The following is a 21,458-nucleotide window of genomic DNA, read 5'->3' on the forward strand; positions in this document are numbered from 1 at the left end:
ACCAAACCCCCAAAATTTCTATGCAGTTTATAAGAATCTGTGAGTGTCATTGGTTACGTAAATTTTTAAAAGTGAAGAGCGAAATATTCAGATTCAATTCTCCGTCTGTCTCTTGTCTCTTGCTCCGAGAAGGTTTCACTGGTTTACCTTCACACCTTACCGCTTGTTACATAGCAGAAAATATGGCACATACGCCAACATTTCTGTTTTATTTGTATGAGAGTCCTTATCCTCCGACCACAGGGGTGAGGGGTCTCAAACCATCATAAAATAAATTCATGCCTCCAAAAACCCCCACATGCCAAATTTGATTCCATTTGCATGATTAGTTCTAAAGTTATGAGGAAATTTGTATTTCATTTGTATGGAATCCTCCCTTCTTAATGAAGGCAAAGGTCCCAATTCACCATAGAAAAAATTCCGGTCTCTAAAAACCACCACATGCCAAATTTGGTTCCATTTGCTTGATTAGTTCTCGAGTTATGAGGAAATTCGTGTTTCATTTGTATGGGAGCCCCCCCCCCCTCTTACGCCCACAATAAAATTGCTCTCTTACTCCCTCCATAAAATCCATGCTGGTCTTTTTGACCAACGACATATAAATTGTTCAGCTTCGTTCAGTAGACTAGTAGTTTAGTAGTTATTACCGTTTGAAATCTTTCATTCAAACGTTACACTTCTGTTTTCATTTTCACAAAGTGCTACCCAGTCCCAGTATAGTAAACAAAGACGTAGTCCTATGTCAAAAAAAGCAGTATTGGTTCTTGTAATCTCGCCAGCGTAACTTTAGAGATAATAACCGAGTGATTCGTTAGTAACGACAAGGTCGTTGACTTGTTCAACACTTTTAACCGTCAATGTTGCATTCGAAAATAACAGAGCTAGCAATGCGAAGGAATGTCATGTCATGACACTTTGAAATATACTAACGATTAGCCAGTTCGTGCGACACCAATTGACGAATGTATCCAGTAGCTTTTGTAGATTACGACAATTGACCAGACAACTAGATACAATTTCAGATCGTCTGCGTACACTAACTTACAACTGTCACCCAGTAGCAAAGCTATGTCTTTGAAGTACAGCGTGAAAAGCAGTGGGCCAACATTGCTGCCATGTGGTATGCCCAATTTGCTTGAAAAATGAGTGGATAAGCAGGAAATGAACTGAACACGTAGTATTCGACATAACTAGAAATTTAACCTCTCAGTAAAATTTGGTGATGCACCAAGTTAAATAAGTTTTCGTGAAAGTATTCGATGGTCAATACGATCAAACGCTGCCTTCAAATCAGTGTACACTACTTCGAACTGGGTCTTCTGCTCTAAGTGCGAGACGCAAATCGACGTAAGATCCATAAGGTTAGAGCAAATGGGTCGTCCTGGTATAAATCCAGGTTGATCAACAGATATATAGCTTTCCGTATGAGAGACAAAACCAGAGCTTACTATTATTTCGAACAGGTTGCATAACGCTGGGAGGCTAGTTCTATCACGATAATTCCTTATATTTTGTCGATCGACGTTTTTGAAAGCCAGAAACAAGTTGGCCTGTTACTTTTTTATAATCGTCGGTGGGAACAGTAAAAGAAAGTAATGAAACAAAAGTGGTGACATGTGAGATAGATAGATAGATAGATAGATAGATAGATAGATAGATAGATAGATAGATAGATAGATAGATAGATAGATAGATAGATAGATAGATAGATAGATAGATAGATAGATAGATAGATAGATAGATAGATAGATAGATAGATAGATAGATAGATAGATAGATAGATAGATAGATAGATAGATAGATAGATAGATAGATAGATAGATAGATAGATAGATAGATAGATAGATAGATAGATAGATAGATAGATAGATAGATAGATAGATAGATAGATAGATAGATAGATAGATAGATAGATAGATAGATAGATAGATAGATAGATAGATAGATAGATAGATAGATAGATAGATAGATAGATAGATAGATAGATAGATAGATAGATAGATAGATAGATAGATAGATAGATAGATAGATAGATAGATAGATAGATAGATAGATAGATAGATAGATAGATAGATAGATAGATAGATAGATAGATAGATAGATAGATAGATAGATAGATAGATAGATAGATAGATAGATAGATAGATAGATAGATAGATAGATAGATAGATAGATAGATAGATAGATAGATAGATAGATAGATAGATAGATAGATAGATAGATAGATAGATAGATAGATAGATAGATAGATAGATAGATAGATAGATAGATAGATAGATAGATAGATAGATAGATAGATAGATAGATAGATAGATAGATAGATAGATAGATAGATAGATAGATAGATAGATAGATAGATAGATAGATAGATAGATAGATAGATAGATAGATAGATAGATAGATAGATAGATAGATAGATAGATAGATAGATAGATAGATAGATAGATAGATAGATAGATAGATAGATAGATAGATAGATAGATAGATAGATAGATAGATAGATAGATAGATAGATAGATAGATAGATAGATAGATAGATAGATAGATAGATAGATAGATAGATAGATAGATAGATAGATAGATAGATAGATAGATAGATAGATAGATAGATAGATAGATAGATAGATAGATAGATAGATAGATAGATAGATAGATAGATAGATAGATAGATAGATAGATAGATAGATAGATAGATAGATAGATAGATAGATAGATAGATAGATAGATAGATAGATAGATAGATAGATAGATAGATAGATAGATAGATAGATAGATAGATAGATAGATAGATAGATAGATAGATAGATAGATAGATAGATAGATAGATAGATAGATAGATAGATAGATAGATAGATAGATAGATAGATAGATAGATAGATAGATAGATAGATAGATAGATAGATAGATAGATAGATAGATAGATAGATAGATAGATAGATAGATAGATAGATAGATAGATAGATAGATAGATAGATAGATAGATAGATAGATAGATAGATAGATAGATAGATAGATAGATAGATAGATAGATAGATAGATAGATAGATAGATAGATAGATAGATAGATAGATAGATAGATAGATAGATAGATAGATAGATAGATAGATAGATAGATAGATAGATAGATAGATAGATAGATAGATAGATAGATAGATAGATAGATAGATAGATAGATAGATAGATAGATAGATAGATAGATAGATAGATAGATAGATAGATAGATAGATAGATAGAGATAGAGATAGATAGATAGATAGATAGATAGAGATAGAGATAGAGATAGAGATAGAGATAGAGATAGAGATAGAGATAGAGATAGAGATAGAGATAGAGATAGAGATAGAGATAGAGATAGAGATAGCTTGCAGACAAAGCAGTTATTATTATTTATTGTTTATTGTATCTATTTATTGTTTCTGGATTAAGAATAATTCTTATTGGGAGAGAACCGGGCAAAGTAATAAAACTACTTACTTTGTCCAATCATTGAACATAGCTCTTTCCTAGCTAATAGTTTTTTCCACCTACCCCGGGCTTCCTGTCTCAAGAACTCTGATAACAATCTATTCCGCTGGAATCCGAAACGGTGCAGTATTCCTCCTTAGGTAGCAGGTTTTGTTTATATCTTATCTTTGTTTTTTTTACCAGGATTACAGTGTACTGAAGTTGAACACGGGGAGTGAGTTACGAAGTGCACTTAGTCTGTTTGTTTGTATTTTATTTTCGTTTACGACGGAATCATTTTCTGGGCCCCAGCGCACTAATGCTTCATACTTCAAGTTAACTCCTTTGTCATACACAGGACTCCACCCGTCGTCTGCTATAACTGTGCGTCATTGTGATTAAAATGTTTTATTTTTAGTGCATATTTTACTTGAAATGAAACTTTACGAGAACTATGTTTTAGAGAAGATTTTTATGGACTCTTGGCAAGTCGAAACTAAAATCCAGCGAATACGGCCAAGTAACCGACTACGTCTAATGCATACTTATTCTTGTTCCTGTTTCCTATTTTGATTTGTTTCAGCTGTTGACGAGGAGCTACAGGTGAAGGCGGCTAAGGCATCGCTGGCCGGTATAAACGGGTTCAACGGTTACGGCCAACCGTCCGGTAAAGCCACGAACGTCGGCTACAATGGGGGTGGAGGTGGTGGTGGTGGTTTTCAGATTCAGCCCAACACAGGCTACAACAATTTCGACGCGGGCTATAATTTCGGCATGAAGACACACCATCGGGAGCGTGAAAGAAGCGGTGGCATCGGGGTGTTTACTATCGGTGGCGATCGGATGGGCGACGAAGCGGACGAGGACGAGGAGAGTGATAAAAAGACTTCCTGGCTTAGAGGCGATTATCACACAAACGTGTACTACGACAATAAGCAACAGCAGCAGCGACAGGAGCAGCACTTTGACAATTTGTATCGAAAGCATCGGTAAGTGATTGATTGTTTGTTTTGACACTTTTACACAATTACACCGTCTAGCACCGGGGGGTTGCAACGCTGTTGAACGGAATTTCGGCAAAGCGTAGAATTGCTCTGCTATAAAATCGTTATTTTCATCGTCCGAAGCATACACCTCATATAAAACGGCAGAAAATTGGCAAAAATAACATCCGAAACTGTTCTCACGCATCATTTCCTCAGTTTGCTAAAAAACATTCCACCGTGATAATGTATTTTCCCGCACCAACCCGTCAAAACGGGAGTCGGTGTGGATGGGAGCAACAATTTCGGTACGTAAACAATCACTCTTTTCGGATCTTTGCCGAAGTTTTACCGCCACAAGTTGCGGGCGAAAGAGGACGAGCAAATTTTATGAAACGAACCTGAAAAAAGTCATCAATCAAAACATCCCTCTCCCTCTCTCCAGTAGCGTCCTCCCCCCTTCATGCATCGGCCAAAACGGGTAACTTGAATGAGGAAAATAGCGACTGGAATTAGGCTCTGGGCTCTGCTTTCTGCTCTCTCTGACTGGTGCGCCATCGGTCGAAAGTGGAAAAACAGCAGCAGTGTTTTTTCGTTCAAGGCAGAATAACTTAATAATATGCAATTGCGAACGCCTTCAAGGGTAGGGAAATTTCCAATGTATTGCGATGATTGTTATTATTATGATCATTTTTATCTGCACCTTTTCTTTTTGCGAGTTTTCTTGGAGCCGACTTCTTGTTTTGGGATTGGAGGGTGAAGGGATCGGGGAATTCGTGCTTCGCAAGCATGATTATTATGCTCATTCCATTTTTTTGGGCTGCCAATGCATTCAACACTCAATGTCGTACTTTACTCGTATGTTTTGTTTATTTTCCAACGATTCAACGAGTTCTACTAAATGAATCAATTTCGGAGAACGAAATGTGCATGACATTTAAACCTTTATCTTATTATTTGGTTTGAGGCCCTATAATATGCTAATTATGCAAAAGTTTATTAAAATTAATTATTAATTAATTATTTATAATTATGTGAAGTTGTGTCTCAACTATAGAAGTTGTGGGCTAAGTGCATTGATTTAATTTTGTTCAGATTGTTTTTCTGTAAATATTCCTTGAAATTCATCATGTTTCAATTTTGGTGTTGATTTTTTAGAGCTTTTAAATTTTTCGCGAAAGCCACCCCAGACAGACAGACAGACAGACAGACAGACAGACAGACAGACAGACAGACAGACAGACAGACAGACAGACAGACAGACAGACAGACAGACAGACAGACAGACAGACAGACAGACAGACAGACAGACAGACAGACAGACAGACAGACAGACAGACAGACAGACAGACAGACAGACAGACAGACAGACAGACAGACAGACAGACAGACAGACAGACAGACAGACAGACAGACAGACAGACAGACAGACAGACAGACAGACAGACAGACAGACAGACAGACAGACAGACAGACAGACAGACAGACAGACAGACAGACAGACAGACAGACAGACAGACAGACAGACAGACAGACAGACAGACAGACAGACAGACAGACAGACAGACAGACAGACAGACAGACAGACAGACAGACAGACAGACAGACAGACAGACAGACAGACAGACAGACAGACAGACAGACAGACAGACAGACAGACAGACAGACAGACAGACAGACAGACAGACAGACAGACAGACAGACAGACAGACAGACAGACAGACAGACAGACAGACAGACAGACAGACAGACAGACAGACAGACAGACAGACAGACAGACAGACAGACAGACAGACAGACAGACAGACAGACAGACAGACAGACAGACAGACAGACAGACAGACAGACAGACAGACAGACAGACAGACAGACAGACAGACAGACAGACAGACAGACAGACAGACAGACAGACAGACAGACAGACAGACAGACAGACAGACAGACAGACAGACAGACAGACAGACAGACAGACAGACAGACAGACAGACAGACAGACAGACAGACAGACAGACAGACAGACAGACAGACAGACAGACAGACAGACAGACAGACAGACAGACAGACAGACAGACAGACAGACAGACAGACAGACAGACAGACAGACAGACAGACAGACAGACAGACAGACAGACAGACAGACAGACAGACAGACAGACAGACAGACAGACAGACAGACAGACAGACAGACAGACAGACAGACAGACAGACAGACAGACAGACAGACAGACAGACAGACAGACAGACAGACAGACAGACAGACAGACAGACAGACAGACAGACAGACAGACAGACAGACAGACAGACAGACAGACAGACAGACAGACAGACAGACAGACAGACAGACAGACAGACAGACAGACAGACAGACAGACAGACAGACAGACAGACAGACAGACAGACAGACAGACAGACAGACAGACAGACAGACAGACAGACAGACAGACAGACAGACAGACAGACAGACAGACAGACAGACAGACAGACAGACAGACAGACAGACAGACAGACAGACAGACAGACAGACAGACAGACAGACAGACAGACAGACAGACAGACAGACAGACAGACAGACAGACAGACAGACAGACAGACAGACAGACAGACAGACAGACAGACAGACAGACAGACAGACAGACAGACAGACAGACAGACAGACAGACAGACAGACAGACAGACAGACAGACAGACAGACAGACAGACAGACAGACAGACAGACAGACAGACAGACAGACAGACAGACAGACAGACAGACAGACAGACAGACAGACAGACAGACAGACAGACAGACAGACAGACAGACAGACAGACAGACAGACAGACAGACAGACAGACAGACAGACAGACAGACAGACAGACAGACAGACAGACAGACAGACAGACAGACAGACAGACAGACAGACAGACAGACAGACAGACAGACAGACAGACAGACAGACAGACAGACAGACAGACAGACAGACAGACAGACAGACAGACAGACAGACAGACAGACAGACAGACAGACAGACAGACAGACAGACAGACAGACAGACAGACAGACAGACAGACAGACAGACAGACAGACAGACAGACAGACAGACAGACAGACAGACAGACAGACAGACAGACAGACAGACAGACAGACAGACAGACAGACAGACAGACAGACAGACAGACAGACAGACAGACAGACAGACAGACAGACAGACAGACAGACAGACAGACAGACAGACAGACAGACAGACAGACAGACAGACAGACAGACAGACAGACAGACAGACAGACAGACAGACAGACAGACAGACAGACAGACAGACAGACAGACAGACAGACAGACAGACAGACAGACAGACAGACAGACAGACAGACAGACAGACAGACAGACAGACAGACAGACAGACAGACAGACAGACAGACAGACAGACAGACAGACAGACAGACAGACAGACAGACAGACAGACAGACAGACAGACAGACAGACAGACAGACAGACAGACAGACAGACAGACAGACAGACAGACAGACAGACAGACAGACAGACAGACAGACAGACAGACAGACAGACAGACAGACAGACAGACAGACAGACAGACAGACAGACAGACAGACAGACAGACAGACAGACAGACAGACAGACAGACAGACGGACAGACAGACAGACAGACAGACAGACAGACAGACAGACAGACAGACAGACAGACAGACAGACAGACAGACAGACAGACAGACAGACAGACAGACAGACAGACAGACAGACAGACAGACAGACAGACAGACAGACAGACAGACAGACAGACAGACAGACAGACAGACAGACAGACAGACAGACAGACAGACAGACAGACAGACAGACAGACAGACAGACAGACAGACAGACAGACAGACAGACAGACAGACAGACAGACAGACAGACAGACAGACAGACAGACAGACAGACAGACAGACAGACAGACAGACAGACAGACAGACAGACAGACAGACAGACAGACAGACAGACAGACAGACAGACAGACAGACAGACAGACAGACAGACAGACAGACAGACAGACAGACAGACAGACAGACAGACAGACAGACAGACAGACAGACAGACAGACAGACAGACAGACAGACAGACAGACAGACAGACAGACAGACAGACAGACAGACAGACAGACAGACAGACAGACAGACAGACAGACAGACAGATAGTAAAGTATCAAAGTATTTGTCGATGTAAATGCAAAGTGTAAGGTCAATTTCGCTGGCTTCATACTTTTTTCAATCACGATATTGCATTCTATTTGTAATTCCATCAAAACAAGTTGAGCTTATATCCACCGCATTTATGTGTGTGAGTGTGTGTTTATTGTAATAAACCCTGGTTTCTTCAAGTTTTCAATAATACCACGCAATGGTTACGCGCTGAGTTGTCGATTTTGCATATCATGGTTGCTTATCTCAACAACGACAATCAAGATATGATATTATGCAAAACGAGGTTCTCTGTTTGCTCACCATTGATGCACGGTCGTTCATAGCTCATGAAAAATCAAACTAAAAAAAAGTTTAATAAATTTAAAATTATTTTATTGAATTTTCGAATCGAATAATTTCATTCACATCGCATTTTAATTCTGCCAAGGGAACGGGGTTTTCTCCCGGTAACCATAATAAAATTGAAGCCTCACTCTTTTGAGTTTCGGAAATTGAAATGCAGGGAATCTGGTTGATGAAGTACAATAGATATGGGCAGAACAATAAATTCCGAGCGTGTCACTGTGCATGGTGCGATTGGACGACGAATGCCTCAATGAGAGAACTGAATGTACCGATTCAATTGTACAATGCTGGGCAAGAGAGCTGCCGGAGGATGTTACATGGTCCCTTCGTTATCTTCTCGCTGGCCAACGCACTTGACTCAACTGTCGCCTCTGTTTGAACAACAATGCACACACAACCGTCAGCATAGCCGATGCGAATTGCATTGTTGTATGTTTGATTTGTACCGCCGCTTTTCTCCCCTTCCCCCCTTTTCCTCCATCATCTCACAATTTCATCATCTATTTATGAGAAAGTGAGGACTGCCGCATGTCACCGTGGGAGCAGAAATAAAAACCCCAGCAATGCACATAGTTCTAGCTGGCACAAACATTTCCTTCAGTGTGTGGAACCCCTAAGGTATGCACTACGGGAAAGCCGCACAGAGACGCCGCTATTCATCGTCCGTGTGTGCCTCCGATGACACGTACGTGAGAGGATTGTTGATAATATCCACTTCCTCTTCGTCCGCCTATGGCTTCTCCTTCCAATCAAACAAACGTGCTGTTATACCCTATCTTCCCCAGAACCCAAAAGGAACCAGACAGACGCGTTCTGAATGTGTCATTTGGTAATAAATAATAGGAAATGAAATAGGTATTTCACTGCCGTAACATACCATGACTCATAAACGGCGAAAGACGACAGTTTCGTCTCGGTTCTTCTCCTCCTTCTCGTCCCGTACGTACGGACACAAATATACGCTGAACTGGAATGCAGACATGTCGGAACGCCTTCCTTGCGAGCGACACAAAACATCCTGCAATGTCCGCATTTGCTTCTCAAAACTTCTGCCAACCCAACGTACACAAAAGAAGAACCAAGGGGAAGGTGTAGCATCAATTTATGTCTTGCATGGCGTATGATTGATTCTCATTGTTGCTGACTACTGCTGGCTGCCATCAACGCCATCTTCTCGGAGCTCATTGCTACCCAGCATGTTGTTGCACCAATTATATCACATCAAGAACAGGCTGCATTCGGTGGGCGAGCGAGGAGTGTGGAGTGGCGCAGGCAAAAGGTAGTACATTTATGTTTGCACAAGATTGATGGTAGCATTGGGAAACGGACAGTTGAAAATGTACAAAGGTCACGTTGTGAAACTGTGGGACTCCGTTGTGCAGTAGTGGCGAGACTAGTCGGGTGCATTATGAATCGTCATCGTAGGGAATGGGGACGGCGGTTTGTTCGAACTTCTGTTTTGAAGGTGTTTGCACATAGTTTTACAATGTCAATTGGGGCTTAACATAAAGCTGTGGGCTAAGATCTCTTGTAATTCCACTATGTGAATTAATTTTACTTTATGTCATGGTTTTACCTAATGTAGCAAATGAATTTCGTGAACGATTCACATTTGCTTTGTTGATTGACAATGAAATTAATACTACTTCAATGTTAATTAAATTTTAATTTTCCTCTTCATTTTTTAAGCATATATTTTAAAGGTACCGTCAAACGGGGTAACTTGCAACAGTGGGGTAACATGCAACAACGCTATATCGATCCCATTTACTGTACTTTTTCATCTGTTACTTCAATTTTTAATCTATATCAGTCACTGAATCTTGTTGTTAGCAGTTCAAAGAAGCCTTAGATACTGTTATGTTGATTTTCTGCTGTTTTGGTGATTTTTAAAAGATCCCACAAGATGGTGTCAAATTCATCGTCAATTTTTCGTCAGTAAAACGTTTGTGTCGCCTACAGGCCCTTCAAATAAAAGAAGCTTAACATACATTTTTTATAGTAAAATGAACAATAAGAAAACAAAATAATTGATTTATGATGACCATTTTTTTTTTATCTTGCTTGTTGCCGCCTTATTGGTGAAACAAATACTTAGACGGGGAACTTGCAACAGCTGGTAGATATAAAAAGCTGTGATCCGTTAGCTTCAAGAAGCAAGCTATCATTTAATTTTGCATCAAACAATACTAAAGCACACTTGAAGAGTGTAAGATACTTTCGGTAACTCGGAAATATGCCAGTTTTTCTCTGGATATACTGAAAATGGCCATAGAAGAGGCCAAAAAGAAAATAACCTCACTGAGATAATCGACCAGCAATATGACAGTGTCTAATTCCGATCACTCGTAACGTAATGAACATTTATATATTATGTAACCAAGATATCGATGATTTTTAACTCCCGCTCCACTTCATAACGCGATTTTGCATAGTGGATATACGACGTGTAATGCGTTGTTACACTACTCCCGCTTCCCTAAGTGCGTTACGTAATACGTGAATGGTCCTTAAAGAAGGCAGCTCTATCGGATCCAGACAAGGAAGATCAACTGCATGAATAAAATAAAAAATTATTTCTGTAATTTCCATTACGGGGCTCATAAATTATTTTCACCAACGTGACATAGGACATTTATGCGTATATTTATAGCAAAAGCATTAAAAATCGCAAGTCGGATTATCATTTGCATATTCAAGTCAAAAGAAACTCATGCAAATCTTTCAATTCGTTCAATTTCCACAAAATATTGCTTGTTGCAAGTTACCCCGTTTAAGGGGTTACTAGTGATAAATTAGTTAAATAATTCTACAACAGCCAATATTGATCGCATATTTTTTCTCAATATGTGAAATTGTTCTATGCTAGACCTAATAACTTTGTATTAATTAAATGTCGTCAAATGTACTACAGATAAATTTTCACTTGCACTCATAGTTGAGAACTGTTGCAAGTTACCCCGTTTGACGGTATATGTTAAATATACCCAAGATTTCTATTTGAACTGTTAAAACTGTTAACATACATCAAATTATCAGACTTCATACAATAATACTTCACATTTTTAAATTAGGCCATTACAAATATTTAAAAAAGTTTTTGTCCCTCCGGTGTTGGGCCACTGAAGAGGGGGGGGGGGGGTCAGAAAAAAAACAAAGTGAATTTTTTAATCGAGCAAACAAAAAACATGGATTTTAAGAATTTTTATTTAAGGTTTAAACGTGAAAACTGAATCTATTCTTGCTTATAATATATACGTTATTATTTTCTATGCAAAAATATACGAAAAAAGACAAAAACGAAGGAAAATTTTTTTGGACGATTTTCGAAAATTCCATTGTTCGAATTTCCATTTCTGTTTCGTGCTAGAAGCGTTAATTCAACTCGGAGACTCATTTTTCGAGTTATTCAGACTGTAGAGCCCACAGACAATTGATTTTATAAAAAGAAATTTGACTCATATCCTACAAATTATTTTTTGCCCCCCGATTTTTCAAGCCAATTTCCAAGAAGGGCGGGGGGTGACAAAAACTTTAAATATGATTTGCAATGACCTTATCTGTCTACTCTTGTGGAATTTTGATTTGTTGCTGTTCTAACCATATTTATTGGATTTAATATTTTATGATTTTATGATTTTATGATTTTATGATTTTATGATTTTATGATTTTATGATTTTGTGATTTTATGATTTTATGATTTTATGATTTTATGATTTTATGATTTTATGATTTTATGATTTTATGATTTTATGATTTTATGATTTTATGATTTTATGATTTTATGATTTTATGATTTTATGATTTTATGATTTTATGATTTTATGATTTTATGATTTTATGATTTTATGATTTTATGATTTTATGGTTTTATGATTTTATGATTTTATGATTTTATGATTTTATGATTTTATGATTTTATGATTTTATGATTTTATGATTTTATGATTTTATGATTTTATGATTTTATGATTTTATGATTTTATGATTTTATGATTTTATGATTTTATGATTTTATGATTTTATGATTTTATGATTTTATGATTTTATGATTTTATGATTTTATGATTTTATGATTTTATGATTTTATGATTTTATGATTTTATGATTTTATGATTTTATGATTTTATGATTTTATGATTTTATGATTTTATGATTTTATGATTTTATGATTTTATGATTTTATGATTTTATGATTTTATGATTTTATGATTTTATGATTTTATGATTTTATGATTTTATGATTTTATGATTTTATGATTTTATGATTTTATGATTTTATGATTTTATGATTTTATGATTTTATGATTTTATGATTTTATGATTTTATGATTTTATGATTTTATGATTTTATGATTTTATGATTTTATGATTTTATGATTTTATGATTTTATGATTTTATGATTTTATGATTTTATGATTTTATAATTTTATGATTTTATGATTTTATGATTTTATGATTTTATGATTTTATGATTTTATGATTTTATGATTTTATGATTTTATGATTTTATGATTTTATGATTTTATGATTTTATGATTTTATGATTTTATGATTTTATGATTTTATGATTTTATGATTTTATGATTTTATGATTTTATGATTTTATGATTTTATGATTTTATGATTTTATGATTTTATGATTTTATGATTTTATGATTTTATGATTTTATGATTTTATGATTTTATGATTTTATGATTTTATGATTTTATGATTTTATGATTTTATGATTTTATGATTTTATGATTTTATGATTTTATGATTTTATGATTTTATGATTTTATGATTTTATGATTTTATGATTTTATGATTTTATGATTTTATGATTTTATGATTTTATTTTCTATTTTCTGATTTTTGTCTTCTGTTTTCTGTTTTCTGTTTTCTGTTTTCTGTTTTCTGTTTTCTGTTTTCTGTTTTCTGTTTTCTGTTTTCTGTTTTCTGTTTTCTGTTTTCTGTTTTCTGTTTTCTGTTTTCTGTTTTCTGTTTTCTGTTTTCTGTTTTCTGTTTTCTGTTTTCTGTTTTCTGTTTTCTGTTTTCTGTTTTCTGTTTTCTGTTTTCTGTTTTCTGTTTTCTGTTTTCTGTTTTCTGTTTTCTGTTTTCTGTTTTCTGTTTTCTGTTTTCTGTTTTCTGTTTTCTGTTTTCTGTTTTCTGTTTTCTGTTTTCTGTTTTCTGTTTTCTGTTTTCTGTTTTCTGTTTTCTGTTCTCTGTTTTCTGTTTTCTGTTTTCTGTTTTCTGTTTTCTGTTTTCTGTTTTCTGTTTTCTGTTTTCTGTTTTCTGTTTTCTGTTTTCTGTTTTCTGTTTTCTGTTTTCTGTTTTCTGTTTTCTGTTTTCTGTTTTCTGTTTTCTGTTTTCTGTTTTCTGTTTTCTGTTTTCTGTTTTCTGTTTTCTGTTTTCTGTTTTCTGTTTTCTGTTTTCTGTTTTCTGTTTTCTGTTTTCTGTTTTCTGTTTTCTGTTTTCTGTTTTCTGTTTTCTGTTTTCTGTTTTCTGTTTTCTGTTTTCTGTTTTCAGAACACAGAAACAGAAATTTTGTTTGCCTGGTTTTCTAGTTTCCTGATGTTTTGCTATCCTGGATTCATTATTTTTGACTTGCAGCATTTTGCCTTCTGATTTCTGACTTTCAAGCTTTTCTGTCATTGTTTTTTTTTCTGGCTTTCTGTTCTTCGGATTTTCTACTGTTCGTTTTTTCTAATTTCCTTTTTTAACTTTTTCGATGTTCCGAATTTCTAATTTTCTGATACTGTTATTCTGAATCTGTTAATCTGTTCTGTTTTTTATTATGTACCGTCAAGCTTCCTGCTCTTTGGTTTTTGGTTCCTGCTCTTCGAACTTACTGCTTTTCTGATTTTTAATGTTTCTTTTTTTCATTTCTTGTCTTCGGAAATCGGAATATCTGACTTACAATTTTCGATATTTTGATTCCAAACTTCTTAATTTGCCTATTTTTCGGCTTCCAGCTTTTTGTTTTTTCCGGCTTTCTGTTGTTCTGGATTCCCACTATTCCACTGTACAGTTTCCCAAATTTACCGGTTTTCTCCTTTTCAACTTTGCTGGTTTTTAGTTTTTCTGCCGTCCTGGTTGTATGCTGTTCTGTGTTTCTAATTTCACTATTTTATTAGCTTTACTCGTCTTCTACTTTTGTACTTGTCCGGTTTTCTATTTCCCTTATTTTTTAGTATATTGCTTTCGAATTTTCCGACCTTACTTAGATTTTGTTTCCTGTTGTCTATTGTCTATATCTGGAATTTTGTATTTTGTATTTTGTATTTTGTATTTTGTATTTTGTATTTTGTATTTTGTATTTTGTATTTTGTATTTTGTATTTTGTATTTTGTATTTTGTATTTTGTATTTTGTATTTTGTATTTTGTATTTTGTATTTTGTATTTAATATTTAATATTTATCAATATTTATTTTTAAATCTGAGCTGTAAAACTAAGCGTACTTTCTAATTGGATTGTTTTTTTAACCACTGAATGGTCATACACCCTAATCAAAAGATTGTAATATTTTCTCTCATCAGAATTAAACCACTTATGTTGAGAAAAATTAATTATTTGTTGTGATACTGTGATTCTAATTCCTGCTGCATTAATCATTCCAATTATTAAGTCTACTTGCTTCACTATTCAACATGCATCTCAGCATGTATTCATATGTCCAATCCAAGCTGATGAAGGCGCCTTGTGCAATAGTCTTGCCAACACCAGATGCCACTGCCTTCTTCAAAATGAATAAATGCATTGAATCTATTTTTCATTCATTTTTGCTTTGCTTCTACTTTTTTGAGTAAAGTTCCAACCGTCTAGTTGTGTTTTCAGTCTGATTTGATTTTCTTATACATACTATTATGATTGCATTAAGGTACGTATTTTCAAGGTGTTCGAAATTCTCATCAAATTATTTCTCGGCATATGAGCAAACTTCTGGCTGAAGCGCTTGTCATGCGGATCGTCTTTCGGTTGGCTGCTTGAAACCTAAGTGTACATGTATGTAGGTACGATGCATGCATAAATTTCAGCATGTACTCTCTTTTACTGCGTTTCCCGGTTGGTGCTACTCCGACGACGACGACGACGTCGAAGTGGATTTTCCGGCTGACAGCGAACCGTATAAGAACCAACTGGAAAAAGGCAGATTCGACAGCTCGTTCAGCAAAGTTCTATTCGATACAAGTGGAAGAAAAATTGTAATATTGCATGCACCAGTTCTCAATGTTTCGCATACTCTCACAGCAATGAAATTTTTTCGTATTAAATTCTGGCCCTTTTCAATTTGTTGCTTGTTTCTCGAAGCAGAATAAATTCTGTGAATGTGCTTCGGATCCAATAGAAACCGTTTTGTTTAATGTTCTAATGGAAGATTTGCCCAATTCAGAAGAGCAATATTCACGTTCAGAAAAGACAATATTTTTGTCTAATATTTGGCCATCTATAACCTCCTAATTCTCTCCTTGCAATTCAGTAGATCCATATTTCATCATTTCAACCCCAACAGCCGCAAAACTGGTTTCTTTCGCCTAAGCCCGTCGGTCTTTATTACAACCCACCACCCAGAATTGTTGCAATAAAACTTCGCCCGTAAGTGTTTCGCAAGCGATGGGACAAGAAATAGGTCCAATCCCGCGGCGCGGCGTACCCGCGCAGCCCGGTGACACACACATACACAAGACTTACCCCGTTGGAGCTTTTTTCGCAATAAATTTCAACAAATTACGTGTTGATCAACTCGCGTGTCAGAGCACACTTTAGCAAGTTTTCGGAACCCCCATTGATCTAACTTCAAATCCGCTTAACGGATACTAAAAACAGAGAGAATTTTCCTGCCCAAGAACACCGTCGTGACGCCATCTTGCGGTAAATCATCAAACCGTGCTGGTAGCTGTCACGTCGTTGCGTTGGTAGCGTCATAAGCGCAGTGGCACCATCTCACCGGATTAGTTCTTCTTCAATGTCGCAATAGGCAGCCGGCACTACTGTGGCAAAGTCCAATCCGTCGAGCGTGAAACTCACGACGGAATAAGTTTATCTTTAGCCCCCGAAACGAAGGTCGCACTTTCCGGCAAACAGTAGGCAGCTGAAACCGGAAAGAAAAAAAGTCAAATCCATTTGTCTTGCCTGACGCTGATCGAAAGTGACTTTTGCTGGCTCGACGATTTGCGACAGCAAATTGACGATCGGAAAAGTTTGGATTTCGTTTCCATGAAAGTTTTTTTTTTGGGATGGCCCGGAGTTGGATGCTCATTCACCTGTTCATTTTCTTTCGCGTTTTTTGGATGGTGAAAAAGCTTCACTCGATTTTCGCAGTATGACTCCTTGCGTTTGCTAAAACGGAACATGTTATTCGTGTGTCGTCAAAAATGTAAATGTGCTTTTTTTTCTCTTTTTCCCCGAAAGCAATTCCTTCGAGCACAAATACCGACGGCACGTGAACGACGCAAATGGTGGAGGACTAGAGCAGCGTAAGATGCACCGAGTGTCTGCCAGCTACAGCCAGCTGTCGATACGGATTACCGAAGCACTGACGAATAATCTTGGCCGGATAGAGATAACCTGTCTGGCGACGATTCCAGCCCATGTGGAACCGGGCGAGCAGTACGCAGACTACAAGACGTCACTCATCAAACGTAAGTAACTTTTTGAAAACTTTCTCAGCAGCATCGTTTAACGATAAAATAAGTAACAAAGTTAGGTTTTGGAAAATGAATGAAACAATCTATTATTTACGTCCGACTACTCGGAATTGTTTCACTCGAAAAAGAAAACAAACAATGAATATCTTTCACTACAAAATCAGATTCCATTCAGATTTCCTAGCTTGCTGTGCACTGTGTTGTCATCAAAAAGAAAACTGTTATAAAGAATCGCTTCAATTCCCGGTTAGATTTTTCTTTGCTGCCATCATCATAATGATCGTTATTATGGCCATCAGTTCCATCCAACCGGGAGTGCTTTTGTCCCGGTCGACATCGCATCACAACCGGAGAATGTGAGTGTACAATTCGGTTACTACGAGCCGGCAACCATCTCCCATGGAATGTCCCACGGACCCCAGGTGCCGCCGCCAGACAGTAGTGCGGTGCGCTGATGACCCGCTCGCTGTCCTGGGCGTCCTGCAGAAAACGTTTTTCTTTTCTGAAGAAAATTTTCTTTTAGTTTATTTCTCTCGGATTCTCCGCTTGGGCGGTTCGTACGAAATGCCTTTTTCTGTGCCTGTGTGTTGTTTTTCTCTCCGCTGAGCATTGCATCAGCGTGGTCGGTTCCGTTTGTTTGTGGTTGGCAGAGATGACATGAAAAGACAGCTAAAGCGCTTTAAACATTTCGTCCGCCGCAACTGGTTCGAATTCAAGAATTGCTGGAATATTATAGTTTGCTAAATTGCGATACTGATATTAACACAAATTTTTGTATACCAAAACCTGTGCCAAAACAAGTGGGATACATAGTTACATAGTTCAACAGATAGATGTCGCAGGTGAGAACGGTTGTTATGCCTAAATATCGAACGGCGTAAAAGGTTCACCATTATGTGCGAGTCACAAGCTCAGTACGAATCCAGTTATAAGGAATGGTACAGATACTTAATAAGCATTGCTTCAATGACCCTTCTTTACCCAATTTTCTGCTCCTCTTGAGGAGTTCGTTGTAAGCACGACGTTTGCAACGAGCCGAAGTAAACAAATTCGCCTACCACCTCGAGCTTGTCCCCGTCGACAACAACACTGTTGCCTACGCGAGCTCTATCGCGTATGGTTCCTTCTACTAACAAGTACTTGGTTAGGTTAATTGCTTGCATCAGTAATCTCATATTCTAAATTGGTGCAACATACTGCTCAGCAAATTCTAATACAGCCAACCTGAAACCAACTATTGGAGCGAATCACTTGCGTTTATGCTCGTATTTTTCTCTACATTCATTCATTCTCGACAATAATGCATGAAATCAAATGTGAATCATTCATTCATTTTGAACTGCCGACAACGACAAACGAAATTACAATAAACGAAAACATTGCTCCGAAGTTTTAATTAACCCCTCTAAGGTCTACAGGGGGGCTCCGTAGCCGCAAGGTTACCGATTCTGCTTTGACAAGCGAGTGGTCGTGGGTTCGAATCTTAGTAGAATCAAGCCATTCGATGTCAAGTGACTTTTTAGCATGGGTTTATTCTCAGGCCCCTCCATTTACCCTTCCTTCGTGCTGTATTCTATATTTAACCCTCTGAAGCCTCTTGACAGTGCAAATGTCCCTCCTATAGTTAAGTGTACTGGGTCAGAGGTACGAATGAGTCCTCGCCAGGGACGGCTATAATATGGGATAGTGCTGGCAGCGAGGAATAAGTGGGTAAAGTAGATCAAGCATTGAAGGAAGGGTAAACCCCAATACACGCAAGCACGCATACAATTTAAAATAAGCATATCGCTCATTCAATAGCGATTATAGCAAAAAGAAATGCAGTGCAGGTCATACAGCAAACACCCGGGCGATATTACAATAGATCAACTATACTGGTCGCAGTAATGAGTCCACACATGGAAAAAAAAATGGGATAGTGCTGGCAGCGAGGAATAAGTGGGTAAAGTAGATCAAGCTTTGAAGGAAGGGTAAACCCCAATACACGCAAGCACGCATACAATTTAAAATAAGCATATCGCTCACTCAATAGCTATTATAGCTAAAAGAAATGCAGTGCAGGTCATACAGCAAACACCCGGGCGATATTACAATAGATTAACTATACTGGTCGCAGTAATGAGTCCACACATGGAAAAAAAGGTCTACATCATTTTTAGCACCGCAAAATTCACTAAAATGGTCGTAACTTTTTTATCTTTCAATATTTTTTCACCAAATTTGGGGGATTTCTCGAAAATCTTTTCTATTTTCATAATATCTATAGATAATGGTCATATGGCTTATGGCCCCGGAGTTCCTTGGGGGACCGCGACTTGGCTTTTTTAGATAAAGTTGCCAAATATTTAAAATTTGTTTGAAATCTGCTGATTTTTGTAAATATATCATCGACTGTGGATATTTCAGTTACTTTGCTGCAGTTACGAGCCATGGCGCGCACCATCCGGATCCGGGGGGACACTATGAATCCGGAACCGGTTCCCATAAAGGGACATTTCAGCATCAGTAAAGTATGTCGTGCCGCATATCAAAAAACATCAGCATTCGACAAAATAGCGATTGGCGATCATCCCATGTCTCTCAGAGGCCATATGGTCGATTTCAGGCCCCGTACAAGTTCCTTCGAAATCCGTTCCGTGCTTGAATCAGAAAAGAAACTCTCCCCGGGGCCGGAACCGGTCATATGGCCTCTTAGCTTTTTAGGTTTTGCCCGGAATAACTCCGGGGCCATAAGCCATATGACCATTATCTATAGATATTATGAAAATAGAAAAGATTTTCGAGAAATCCCTCAAAGTTGGTGAAAAAATATTGAAAGATAAAAAAGTTACGACCATTTTAGTGAATTTTGCGGTACTAAAAATGATGTAGACCTTAGAAGGGTTAATTCCTTCAGATAGGTTTTGCTTGATTTTAAAAAGCTGGCAGTTTAAAAACTAAACTTTTAGATCTAAAATATCAATATCAATCAAGAGCAATAAAATTGATTAATTTGAAGAGTAGAAAACTGAAAGAGACAAACACTGTCAGTAGTTCAGTAATCATGTCCTTGGGCTGTTAGAAAAAGAATACTACCAGTGCAGGGGTAAAACTGTATGCGCTGAATGCCTTTTACATTCGCCTTCATGCAGGGCTGTCAATTTTTATTTTTTCAAGTACTTACTTAACTTTTTTCTTTCTGTTTTATAACGACGTATAGCAGTCGGCTTTGCTTTTCTGTTGAGGAAGAATAAATGCTTAATGCGAGAAATGTAGATTCAGGCAAACTGAAAATTCTTGATATTAGGCCAAAAATATAGACTTAGCGAAGGTGAGAGTCGAACTCACAGCTCCCAATCTCTAGTTGAGCGTGTTGTTTAACCAATTACACCAATCTACATTTCTCGCATTAAGCATTTATTCTTCCTCAGCAGAAAAGTGAAGCCGACTGATACACGTCGTTAGAAAAAAGAAAGAAAAAATAAAAGAAAAGTGAAGCGAGAAAAGTGAAGCCGACTGATACACGTCGTTAGAAAAAAGAAAGAAAAAATAAAATACGTAGTGGATCCTCACACTACATGTAACCGCTGGCACGGACAGTTACCGACTGATTGTTGCTAAGCACAAACCGAATAGCTATCTATCTCTCTATCTCTCTATCTATCTACAGCGTTGCCAGATCAGCGGTTTTCCCGCTAGATTTAGCGGGATTTCAAGTCGGACAGCGGGACTTAATAACCAAACAGCGGCTAGCGGGAATCTAGCGGTTTTCTTAAATAACTCAGCGGGATTTTAGCGGGATCTCGATTTAGCGATATTTGGTAGGCAAAAAGAGTGCTGAAAGAGAGGTTGACAGCAAAACACTTCGTTTAGTGACATTCTAATGTCTGCTCATG

The 21,458-nt window shown here is 37.8% G+C and overlaps 1 protein-coding gene across 1 annotated transcript in view; it reads left to right on the forward strand.

Annotated features, from left to right (window-relative positions):
• LOC128746168 (uncharacterized) overlaps window positions 1–21,458 on the forward strand; it is a 58,798-nt gene that overhangs the window by 19,262 nt on the left and 18,078 nt on the right. The window contains exons 8-9 of the mRNA XM_053843211.1: window positions 4,063–4,433; window positions 17,348–17,577. Coding sequence (XP_053699186.1) covers window positions 4,063–4,433; window positions 17,348–17,577 — 601 coding nt within the window. The remainder of the gene's footprint in view (window positions 1–4,062; window positions 4,434–17,347; window positions 17,578–21,458) is intronic.

Source organism: Sabethes cyaneus, chromosome 1 (assembly GCF_943734655.1).
Source record: "Sabethes cyaneus chromosome 1, idSabCyanKW18_F2, whole genome shotgun sequence".
In the NCBI taxonomy this organism is placed as follows: domain Eukaryota; kingdom Metazoa; phylum Arthropoda; class Insecta; order Diptera; family Culicidae; genus Sabethes; species Sabethes cyaneus.